This window comes from Dermacentor variabilis, chromosome 4, assembly GCF_050947875.1.
Source record: "Dermacentor variabilis isolate Ectoservices chromosome 4, ASM5094787v1, whole genome shotgun sequence".
In the NCBI taxonomy this organism is placed as follows: domain Eukaryota; kingdom Metazoa; phylum Arthropoda; class Arachnida; order Ixodida; family Ixodidae; genus Dermacentor; species Dermacentor variabilis.
In genome coordinates, this window is record NC_134571.1 from 19,868,220 (window position 1) to 19,880,977 (window position 12,758).

General features: G+C 49.5%; 1 protein-coding gene across 1 annotated transcript in view; it reads left to right on the forward strand.

The window, feature by feature from the left end:
* Positions 1 to 5,070: 5,070 nt before the first annotated feature.
* The window catches only part of LOC142578756 (uncharacterized), a 194,958-nt gene continuing 187,270 nt past the window's right edge, over positions 5,071 to 12,758 (forward strand). Inside the window, exon 1 of the mRNA XM_075688304.1 lies at positions 5,071 to 5,139. Coding sequence (XP_075544419.1) covers positions 5,086 to 5,139 — 54 coding nt within the window. The 5' untranslated portion in view covers positions 5,071 to 5,085. The remainder of the gene's footprint in view (positions 5,140 to 12,758) is intronic.

A 12,758-nucleotide genomic window follows, 5' to 3' on the forward strand; every position in this document is an offset into this window, starting at 1 on the left:
GGTGCCTCTGGGATGGATTCGGCCTCCTTCGGCGGTCACACAGCGTAATTTCACCGGTGGAGCCAAAAAAGGCACGACCACCACACGGTTCGAGTACGTGTTTCAATCGCTGAGCGCTCTACATATTGCCCTTAACCGGCTACAGGAACGCCGTGTTCATGGACGGCAATGGACACCGTAAGTGCACAGCTATAGACAAAAGAAAAAAAAACGTATGGGTTTCCTTTGCACTTTCGTGCTACATTCAGGTTGATGACAGTTTTTTCCTTTGATGCTTAGCTATAGCTGTCTACACAGAAACAGCGGCCAGCAGAGACGGAAGAGCAAATGGGAGTAAAGTACATAGAGGACAGCAAGAAGGAGAAGGCTATACGCATCAATATGTAGCCAGCGAATTGCACCCACATTGCTCCTTTACTTTGCACAGTGTGGTGTTGCAGCACAGTGTGTGTGCCGCATGGCCCCTCACGCCGTAACTGTGCGCACTGTGCGCATAGGGGCCATATTGTGATTCATTTTGAACGAACTTCACGAAAAACAGACCCGTACACAAACAGGCGAAGGCGAACGTTCGTGTTCGTCTGGTCGTATACAGTGCAGTGGCTATGGCGTGATGGTGCTGCGCTCAAGGTCCGGAGTTCGATCGCTATCGTGGCGGCAGCCGCATTTCTGTGGGGGCAAAATACAAGAACGCTTATGTACTTAAATTTCCCAAGTGTTCGAAATTAATCAGGAGTACCCCACTGCGACGTGCCTCATAAACAGATTGCGGTTCTTACACGTAAAACCCCCGCATTCATTTTTTTCCCGTCTGGCTGGCAGTATTCGACGTTAATATCTTGCGTTCATACACCGTGTCGCTGTGGCACTTCCGACCTCAGCGCGAGCACTTTTCGATCGGTTCTGCTTGTTTGCTCAATGGAGAGCCCCACGTCCGACCGCAGCGCTCGTCCAAATATCGCTGTACCTCCGCTCCGGAGGGACTGCTCTATCTCCAGTATCTGCGATCCCCTTGCGAAGGGGGGAGGTCCATCCCGGGGACTCTAAAATTAGCAGCTCTCCTTTGTCGCTGCTGACTCGCCGCTGTGTGTTCTCTATCTTCTCGCGCCGAACATTTCGTCTGAGCAAGGATGGTGAAAGAAAAGGGGGCAGCAGACGCGTACGACGAGTCGCCGCGCGATGCCCAGCGGCGGCAAGGTGGCAGTACGCGGCATGAGCAGCGGCGGCGGCGGCGGCATCGTATGATGCGCAAGCTGGTAATTTACGAGGGCAAGAGCGTAGCCGAGACCGGAACGGCGGTCGCGCCACTACTGTGGTACGTCTGACCGGCCTTCGGAGGTATCGGGATTCGGGAGGTCCGCTCTCGGCGGGCGGCGGCGGCAACTGCAGAGACCGCGTTGCTCGCCCGCTCACCACCGGAGCAGCAGCAGCAGCAGCAGCGAAGGCACTGGGGCTGACAGCCGCCGGAGAAAGTTGAGTGACCTTCGGCAGAGAAGCCGCTCGCGTAGGGGAACGGCTCCTCCCAGACCGTCGCGGCGCTGGTCGACGCGGTGCGCTGAGGGGGCAGGACTGGAACAGGGTTGCGTGCCCCAACGGGTCGAGAGCGCCTGTCTGGGGCGCCTTGAGGAATCTGGGCTTCGTGGCACAGATCAAGGCTCTGTGCCTGTTTCGCATCGATAATGAGGACTGTTATGCATGAATCAAGTCAATGCATGGCTTGTCCGACATTAGAAATCTCGACTTAGCCCCGCACGTCAAGGTGCTTTGCATGCCCGGCGTTGGTAATCCTACGCTCTGTGCAATCAATGTTATGGCTGGGCGTGAATCTCGTGGCACTGTGCTGTAAAACGGCAAATCAAGATCTCGTGCCCGTCTGGCATTCGGAACGTAAGCTTTCGATCACAGGTTAATCTTCTGTGCTTGTCTTCCTTTCAGGTCCTTCTTGTAAGCAGTAAGCTTGGGTACTGGTCCGTTATCAGGAATCTGCGCTGTAGGATATACCTAGTCTACATACCTAGTTGGAGATGAGGATGTTGACTTGGCTTTGGAACACTATATCGCCACTTTTATGGACACTTCATTCTGTATTTGGGGCACTTGGTTTCTGGACACTTGGTTTGGCTTCGGGTTTGACTCTGTTGCTTACGTAGACCATGGCTGTATTTCTCTCGGCGGTTGAATGTTCTTTAAGAAGTTTGCGCGCATCTGGCTTTAGTATTGCACCTGAAGCTGCAGGTTTATGTCGCGATTACAGTGTTCAAGTATTAATTTTTTGGCAAGCAGCTACAAATGTGATTCTCTGAACACGCAGCCTGCAGATGGTAGCTCCAAGTGGCGGTCGTTCGCCGCGACCATCACCCTTGCGAATAGTAAAACAGCGCAAGTGGTAACGTTATCAACACAGGCACGGTATGCTAGCAAACAACATGGCTGCTCCTAACATTTTCGTGCTTACGGGCGTTTATCGAACACTTCTTTTCTTAGGTTACTCTTTCGTTCTATACGGTCTCGCTTTAACCCTGAACAGGAGGAAGTGGTTGCTGAATTCTCGTCACGACCGGAGGGAGAGGAGTGCCTAGCATGCCCAGCTTCGATTCCAGATGTCGTTTGACTAACGTGTCATGTGTCCGCGTTAACGACTGTTCCCATGGCCCTTGGGCTCACCATACCAGAGAAGGCGAACTAACCACAATCACGAGACGACGCCATCGATGTCGCACCCTCCTGGCCTCCTCCGGTCATACCTTACCACAACTACTCTTTTCAGGAGCCTTGGACAGAGGGCCAGAAGTTCATAAATCGTAAACTATTATCTCTCCCTCTTCCAGACAGGGTTTCGACACTAAAATAAAAGCATCATCTCACTCTTAGTGAAAGGCATAACGCGTGTTACACTTCACACGGGTGCACCCCTGAGAGAGAGAGAGAGAGAGCCACACCATGGTGGTGCTATGCTGCTTTGGGAATTGCAGCATTGCCCAGGCCCTGCTTTATGAAAAACAACACACGGAACTGCATTACCTACGTCAAATTATCTCAGCAAAAGCTGGGAACACCGGAAGCGGTGACTCGTTCGGCGATGTCACTGCCGACAGAGCAACGTTCCGCTCGTGTGTTTTATCCCCTGCGCTATACTGTCAACTCCGGTGACCATTAAATGTACTCGAGAAACAGTGCCCGCGGCGCACCCAGTAAGTCGCTCGGCGTGATATAATTTGTTTGACACGGCCGGTGCTACAGAGTTGCTTTCGCGTTTTCTTTGCCTTGTTGATACATAGCATGTACAAATACTGATTCGGCTTGTCATCGAGGTACAACCTACTGTTTTCGCTTCCTTTAATGACAGCCCCAAAATTGAAAGCCTGTCGCCCTTTTCTATCACGATGTTGCGAGAAAGTCTGAAGAACTGCAGACAACAAAATAAAAGCACCGAGGAGAGACCCCCGGTGCGACACGATTGTCCTTCACTCTCGCCTTCGCCTTCACTTCTTACTTTCCCGCTTAAGGAAGAAAACGTCCACAGAAAGAAAAATCACGCATACGTAACACCAAATCACACGCAGAGATAAGCAAGAGAGAAGAAAACGAGAGCACCTCCTCTCCCTCCGGACGTGACGAGAATTACAAACACCTGCGCGAAAGATGACAACTCAAGGCCTCTCGGCAGAGCCGCGGAGGAGACCCGTCATATGCGCTCGTGCTCTCAAGGCTCCGATCAGATTATACTGCTGTTTCTTCGCCACTGTTTTTTTTTTTTTTACTGCTGTCGTTTTAGTTTTCAACGCGGCGCGCGCCTGCGTTCTTACGGCCTGTTTAATCCATGCGGGCCTCGGAGCCTCCCTCTCGATCATCGACAACGACAATTTTTTGTATGGCACCACACCGGCTTGCCCGTGTCCCGACCTCACTGGAAGAATCTCGATTTGTTTCTCGTGTTTTGTCTGGCCGACTTGCGCCTTCAGTTTTCCGCATAGCCACACTGCGTCGACCCGACACCGGGACGCCTCTTTCCACGCGGTGCACCACACCGCTTGTCACGGTGGCATTGCGGGAAAGAAAACCGGGAGCGAAACTAAGTATTTTATCTCCTTGTCTCTTTAATCTCTTCTTCATGTTTTCGTCACGTGTCCGCTTCCCCTACTTCTTTTTGGTATTCGGACAGAAGATGGCAGGCGCATGGGTGCGCTTGACTTGATTTCGGAGTTCACTCCCCTTACTTGGTACGACCTTTCCTTCTCATTTATACTTCGTCTTCAGCTTATTCTTCTTTATTCTTTTCTCGCCTATCGCGCCCTTTGCTATTTCATCTTTCTTTCTTCTTCCACATTTTTTTCTTTCCTCTCGAGTTCGTCGCCACACAACTCGTAATATTGCGCAAGCCGGCTCGAAAATAGTAGCAGAACGAGAGAAGGAAAAATCGGGCGTTGGCTCGCATCGGCGTGCACGGCGGCACAACAGGTAGGCTGACGGATCAACAAAGAAGGGCTATCCTGCCGGCATTTGACAGCGTACGGAAGGCGAGTCCCGTGAGCATACGCACGGGGCGGCGACTTTCGAGTGCATTCAACGATCATCACTGTCGCTACGCGAACCACCGCAACGACACGAGAGATGAGAAGGAAAAGAAAGGCTTCGTAGAGAAGGGCAAGGCAAAGGGTCCAGTAACGCCTCGCTGTACACCTGCTCACTTACTTCTTCTACGCGTCGGCGTTACTCCGAGCCACCGTGCTCCGAGCACAAGGGGGGGGGGGGGGGACTCGGTTAATGGGCCCACTTCCGAGAAGGACCCACGCACGCACAGAACGGTGAACTCTTTACTCGGGACTCGTCTACCGGCTGTCATTTACCCTGTGTCACCGTGTACGCACCTGCAGGCTTGCGTAAGCACCTCACGAACTTAGCGGCTCCCCTTTTTTGCATTCACAAAAGCGGCGCTCAGTCCCAGAGTACACAGTAGCGACGTGACCGGCGTGTCTTTTACTTTCTTGGCAGCCTAGTGTAAAGAGAGAGAGAGAGAGAGATAGAATGTCGAGTTTATTTCACTGTAGAACACCGAATGCTTTGCCCAGTGGACGAAATCCAGTCATGGTGAAAAATCAGCGCGAAGAAAGGCAACATCTGAAGGGCGCCACCGTGCTGGTAAGCCAGTGTCTCGTCCACGCGGTGTTTCTTCGCTTTCATAAGCCACCAACTAGCTCACGCGCGCAGCTTGATCAAGTCCAGTCAACCTGACGTGTTCAATTATCTCTTGCGCGCCCGTCTATCTTGTATTTACGTTCACTTCGAATAAAATGAGAACCATGAACCTTGAGTGTTTTCAGGTCATATTACTTCTTCAGCTGTGATTGTGGCGCATTTGGTACCTACAGATTTGCCCGGGTTTCGTGAAGCTTTCGGAGTTTTACTTGCCAAGCCAAATGTAGCTAAGTGGCACTGGAGTGTCCGTGACGTTTGTTCAACTTAGTTGTGGAACGCACCGCGCATCTTTATTTCTGATTAACATCTGTTTGCTAGGCTTGGCTCTGCAGCCAAGCGGCCCTGCACTCCTTGAAGTCACCACGCAAGCAGGAACAACTCGTAATGGACATCACACGCCTATGCAATAAAACATGAGAACTGCATCACAGCATTGTGCTGCAGTGGTTACCAGCCCACTGCGGTATACAAGGCAACGCCAACGCTGATCACGCTGCCAAAATTGGACGCGCCACTTCGAGAGGAATGACCCAGATACCTTTCTCGAGAAAAGACACGGCGACACTGGAGACACGCTTGGTGTCTCCAGCGATCCCTCTGGATAGGTGCCCGCTACCAGTAGGGACCCCTATACAAAATAGATCCATCCTGTAACTTTTACATGCCGCATGGCCTCAATAGGCGAGAGCAACCTCATATATGACCCAACGAGGCCTACACAATCTACTTCAGGTGTAAGATTCGTGACTCGCCAGTGTTCTCTGAATATAATGTCCCTGAAGACCTGCAACATGTTCTGTGTGACTGTTGCACCGAACATTGTTCTTTCTGTTGCCGAAAGTTCTTTACGTTTGAAAGGTAGCCTGAAGAATTCCTCTTTGCCTACTACGCATATATATATATATATATATATATATATATATATATATATATATATATATATATATATATATATAATGTGTGTGTGTGTGTGTGTACTGTTGCGAGGCGGAGACTAGCACGAATGTTGTTAATGCAAGGCGAATGCTGAAGGCAACAGCTGACACTAGAACATGGCGGCCGAAGCGCCCCAGCAACAACACTCCTTCGTCGTCGTCTCTTGTCTGCACGCCCTGTTCTGCATCACGACGCTACGCCGCCGGGGTTGGAGCGCCGACTCGGCGCACACGATTATGGCCCTGCAAAGACACACACGTAGGGCTTTAAACGGGAGACATGAAAAACATCGGTTCTTGGCTGTACGGACGACGGGCCTGGCTCTTCGGGAGCAATCTCGTACGTCACATCTGAAAGCTGTCACAGTATTCGGCAGGGACCTGGATATCACGACCGAAGTTTTTCCGATAGGCCCACACGACGAGATGGTGACCACAGGAGCACAAGGGAGCCTGGTAAATAGTGCACGTCGCTATGGTGCGTATCATAACGGAATTTCTGGGAAGCCTGGAAATCAGTGAGGCGAGGGCGGGCAATCTGACGGGACTGTCCTGCCATAGAAATCGCATCTCAGGTATAAGTGGTATGCGATTGTGTCACTTGTGGAAGTACAGCGTCCAGGAGCTGGCGAAACGGGATCACGGCCGAACAGTAGATAAAACGACGAGTAACCTGCAATATCATGGCGGGACGAATTGTAAGTGAAGGTGACATATGGCAGAGCGAAGTCCCAGTCCTAGTAGTCTGGAGGAACGTACATAGCTAGCATGTCGGTAAGCGTTCTGTTCAGTCGCTCTGTGAGACTGTTAGTCTGTGGATGGCAAGCAGCGGCTAGGTGATGTTCAGTAGAGCTTAGGCGGAAGAAATCGTTCCCACTCCTGTAAGAGCCTGTCAATGCTTACAGTTATCATCATCATCACCAGCCTGGTTACGCCCACTGCAGGGCAAAGGCCTCTCCCATACTTCTCCAACTACCCCGGTCATGTACTAATTGTGGCCATGTTGTCCCTGCAAACTTCTTAATCTCATCCGCCCACCTAACTTTCTGCCGCCCTCTGCTACGCTTCCCTTCCCTTGGAATCCATTCCCTAACTCTTAATGACCATCGGTTATCTTCGCTCCTCATTACGTGTCCTGCCCATGCCCCATTTCTTTTTCTTGATTTCAACTAAGATACCATTAACTCGTGTTTGTTCCCTCAACCAATCTGCTCTTTTCTTATACCTTAACGTTACACCCATCATTCTTCTTTCCATAGCTCGTTGCGTCGTCTTCAATTTAAGTAGAACCCTTTTCGTAAGCCTCCAGGTTTCTGCCCCGTAGGTGAGTACTGGTAAGACACAGCTGTTATAAACTTTTATCTTTAGGGATAATAGCAACCTGCTGTTCATGATCTGAAAATGCCTGCCAAACGCACCCCCAGCCCATTCTTATTATTCTGATTACTTCAGGCTCATGATCCGGATCCGCCGTCACTACCTGCCCTAAGTAGATGTATTCCCTTACCACTTCCAGTGCCTCGCTACCTATTGTAAATTGCTGTTCTCTTCCGAGACTGTTAAACATTACTTTAGTTTTTTGTAGAGTAATTTTTAGACCCACTCTTCTGCTTTGCCTCTCCAGGTCAGTGAGCATGCATTGCAGTTGGTCCCCTGAGTTACTGAGCAAGGCAATATCATCAGCGAATCGCAAGTTACTAAGGTATCTCCATTAATTCTTATCGCCAATTCTACCCAATCCAGGTATCTGAATACCTCTTGTAAACGCGCTGTGAATAGCATTGGAAAGATCGTATCTCCCTGCCTGACGCCTTTCTTTATTGGGATTTTGTTGCTTTCTTTATGGAGGACTACGGTCGCTGTGGAGCCGCTATAGATATCTTTCAGTACTTTCACATACGGCTCGTCTACACCCTGATTCCGTAATGCCTCCATGACTGCTGAGGTTTCGACTGAATCCAAACGCTTTCTCGTAATAAATGAAAGCTATATATAAAGGTTGGTTATATTCCGCACATTTTTCTATCACCTGTTTGATAGTGTCAATGTGGTCTATTGTTGAGTAGCCTTTACGGAATCCTGCCTGGTCCTTTGGTTGACGGAAGTCTAAGGTGTTCCTGATTCTATTTGCGATTACCTTAGTAAATACTTTGTAGGCAATACACAGTAGGCTGATCGGTCTATAATTTTTCAAGTCTTTGGAGTCCTCTTTCTTATGGATTAGGATTACGTTAGCGTTTTTCCGAGATTCCGGTACGCTCGAAGTCATGAGGCATTGCGTGTGCAGGGTGGCCAGTTTCTCTAGAACAATCTGCCCACCATCCTTCAACAAATCTGCTTTTACCTGATCCTCCCCAGCAGCCTTCCCCCTTTGCATAGCTCCCCAAGGTTTTCTTTGCTTCTTCCGGTGTTACCTGTGGGATTTCGAATTCCTCTAGACTACTCTCTCTTCCATTATCATCGTGGGTGCCACTGGTACTGTATAAATCTCTATAGAACTCCTCAGCCACTTGAACTATTTCATCCATATTAGTAATGACATTGCCAGCTTTGTCTCTGAACGCATACATCTGATTCTTGCCACTTCCTAGTTTCTCCTTCACTGCTTTTATGCTTCCTCCGTTCCTGAGGGCATGTTCAATTCTATCCATATTATACTTCCTTATGTTAGCTGTCTTACGCTTGTTGATTAACTTCGAAAGTTCTGCCAGTTCTATTCTAGCTGTAGGGTTAGAGGCTTTCATACAGTGGCGTTTCTTGATCATATCTTTCATCTCCTGCGATAGCTTACTGGTATCCTGTCTAACGGAGTTATCACCGACCTCTATTGCACACTCCTTAATGATGCCCACAAAATTGTCATTCATTGCTTCAACACTAAGGTCGTCTTCCTGAGTTAAAGCCGAATACCTGTTCTGTAGCATGATCTGGAATTCCTCTATTTTCCCTTTTACCGCGAACTCATTGATCGGCTTCTCATGTACCAGTTTCTTCCGTTCCCTCCTCAGGTCAAGGCTAATTCGAGTTCTTACCATCCTATGGTCACTGCAGCGCACCTTGCTGAGCACGTCCACATCTTGTATGATGCCAGGGTTAGTGCTTACTGTATCACAGTTAGCGCTTACAGTATTAATAAATAAATAAATAAATAAATAAATAAATAAATAAATAAATAAATAAATAAATAAATAAATAAATGTCGCCAAAGACCTTTGACAAGAAGTACGTCCGCGATCCGTGAGGAGCTGACGTGGAGCAGCGTGGTGCAGGATGACGTTGTGTAGGAGGAAATCTGCGACATCTGCGGCACAACTTGTAGTTAGAGCTCCCGTAATGGCGAAGCGCGTGGAGTAATCTGTTGCAACCACAACCTATTTGTTGATCTTAGTTGACAAAGGGAAAGTGCCAAGTAGTTCGAGTCTCACGCGACAGAAAGGCTCCGTAGGAATATCGATGGGTTGTAAAAGCCCAGCTGGAGCCATAGAAGTGGACTTCCGGTGCTGGCACAGGTTGCAAGCAGTCACATACCGGCGCACAGAGCGGTAGAAGTCGGGCCAGAAGAAATGACCTCAGGCTCGGTCAAAGGTGCGAGTAACACCGAGATGCCCAGTGGTGGGCACGTCGGGGAGTTGTTGAAGCACGGCGCGTCGAACGTGCCCCAGTCCGGCCAGCAGTAGGTCAGCACCATCAGGGCGCAAGTTGCGTTTGTACAGGACTTCGGAAATACAGAAGAGACGAAGAGAAGGATCAGCAGTTGGCGAGCTTAATCGACCTGCGATGGTTCGCAGAAAGTGATCACGGTGCTGTTCATCGCCAATGTTGAGGAAACCTGGGATGGACATAACGCTCGTGTCGGATTAGAGGTCTGTGGCTTCCGGTGGGTCAACAGGGTGGCGGGACAAGCAGTCGGCGTCCTGATGTAAATGACCGAATTTGTACACTGCAGAGAAAGTGTACTCTTGCAAGCGCAATGTCCAACGCCTAGGACGCCCTGTAGGGCCCTTCAACGAGGAGAGCCAGCAGAGCGCGTGGTGGTCGATAGTGGCGACCAAATAAGTATGGGCGAAACTTCTCTATCGCTCAAACCAGCGCTAGGCACCCTCGCTCCGTGATAGAATAGTTGCGCTAGGCCGTGGACAGAAGACGGCTTGAGTGATAGCGGACTCTTAACCACGCTGAATCTGGGCAAGAACAGCGCCAATGCCGTGACCACTAGCATCTGTACGGATTTCAGCGGGTGCTGAAGGGTCAAAACGGGATAAAATTGGGAAGCTCGCCAAGAGTCTTATGAGTGCTGTGAAGGCTACGGCCTGCCGCTGTCCCCACACGAAAGTGACGTCGCACTTTAAAAGCTCGGTGAGAGGGCGCGCAATGTCAGCAAAATTCAATGTCAGCAATGTCAGCAATCAGCAAACAAAGCGACGAAAGTAAGAGCATAAGCCTATGAAGCTGCGAACGTCCTTAACTGAGCACGGCACAGGAAAGTCTTGCACGGCTCGAACTTTGGCCAGGTCAAGTTGAATTCCATTGGCGTTTACAAGGTGCCCGAGTCATCGGGCATGTCATCGATGTCATCGCCAGCAGGAACATCTGGTCGAGCGTTAAAACGTACAGTAGAAGCGGCTTGAGGCGGCAATCTGGTGAATTTGGCAGAACACACGGACAGATGATGCGCATCAGAAACAAAGTAGCTGTCGCAAGGAAGGTCCAGCTGCACGACACCTGCCGCGCAGTCTACTAGGGCAGAATGGGTCGAAAGAACATCCAGCCTCAAAATCAGGTGATGCGGACAGCGCTCTAGCACAATAAATATCACGGTGGTTTGATAGCCGGCAATCATTATTCTTGCTGTACACATGCCGACAACCGGTGACGTACTGCCATCGGCAACACGTGCTGTTCACCGTACGGCAGGCGTGAGGACCTTTCTGAGCCTTTTGCGAAGAGCGACACTAATTACAGACATCTGCGCACCGGCGTCGACGAGGGACTTGACCGGGGCTCCATCTAACTCAAGGTTTAATATACTTCCAAGGGTAGGCAATGTGATCAGAGGATTTGCAGGCCGGGCCGTTGATGCCGCGTCACCTTCGGGAGCTACACCAACTAGTTTTTCTGTGGCACGAACGCAGCGAGGCGGGAAGTCGTCCAACGAATCTTGGCAACTGAGTGCTCAGGTCCAGCGAAGACACTCACAAATTAAGACGAAAAAAAAGCGGGTTCCTGAGGAGCTCACGTCCGGTGGTGGCACACTTCGTCGAAATCATTCTGTTTTGTCTTTGTGTAGGCTTTTGTACAAATATCTTATTGAAGTATGACTTCCGATCTCACTGGGGCCTTTTTGTTAAAAGTAGTTTTTCTTTTCTACGCTCAATTTTTACACGAAGTCCACTTTCAGTCGTGTGCTATGGGACCTCTTTGTGAATAAAACCCCTATCCTTGTGTTTATTTACGAGTAAATAAAGCTTGATTTGCTTTTGATTTTGATGCGCAGTGCTACTGAAAAATTCTAACTCGCCAACCCTGCCCGGCTCAGTTGGCCACTTCTTGTTTTCTGTAAAGTTGTATGAAACCAACGACAAGGATGGAGAAGACAGGAATATAGTGTGCCGATAAGAATTGAACGTTTAGCAGAACACGCCAGCAGCAATATAGAGAAATGCTCGCGTGCCATTTCATTAAATTTTTGTCCTAATGAATGGGCTCCAACTCGCCAACTTCAGTACTTCAGTTTGCGTGTTGTCTTCTGCATCCATCGCACAATCGACACGAATGGAGCAGCCGTCTCGATTGTGGCGCCATTAAGTTTGGCTTGTTCGCATATATACTTCCATCTGGCAGACTGCTCTGCTCCTCCTCATTGTCCGAGGCAATTTTTTGTCTAAGAGTTTTATACTGTATCGTGTTATGTTTTGAGGCATAAGGCGGGTGTATGGCAAGATCTGGAGTCATATGCACGGCGTTCACGTTGCAAAGCCAACCGTATGTTTATTCATGCCAAGCCCTAGCCATATAGCAAGCAAAAGAAGAAGAAAATAAAAGGGAGCCCTTGTCCTGCTTCGTAAACGTGCAGTGTTTCGCTTCTATGCACTACACGATCAGGGGGCACTGTCCGGAGGAATAGTCATTATACATATATATGTCCGCCTATATATGAAACCAACGCACTCTAGAACAATAAACCACTGTGTTCCAGTTTTTTCCGCGCATTATACTGCATATTTGCATGCTAGGAAACAGGTGCCCAAAGTGGTGCGATTCGCTGCATTTTAGTGCGTGCTGTGCGTTCTTTTGCTTTCTCTCATTCGCTTATCCTCAGAGCTCGGCCGTGACCGTATAAGCGTGGACCTCTTTTGAGGACCACCAGCGGATCGGTTGTTGCCGCAATAGGAACGACGTGACCACGCCCTGACAAATCGCCCATAATTTGTACGTATTTGTCTTGCCTCGCCCGTGATTCGTAATACCTCGACCAGAAGTCAGAACAGAACGGGCACGCTCGTTTTGAATGGCAGCTGATCCGATGGAGGCCATACTTTGACGGTGCCTGCAGACGCATGCCCATCGAATATAGCAAGCACAGCTTTTAGAATAAGTATACATACCGATCTGTTATTTAGCTCAATG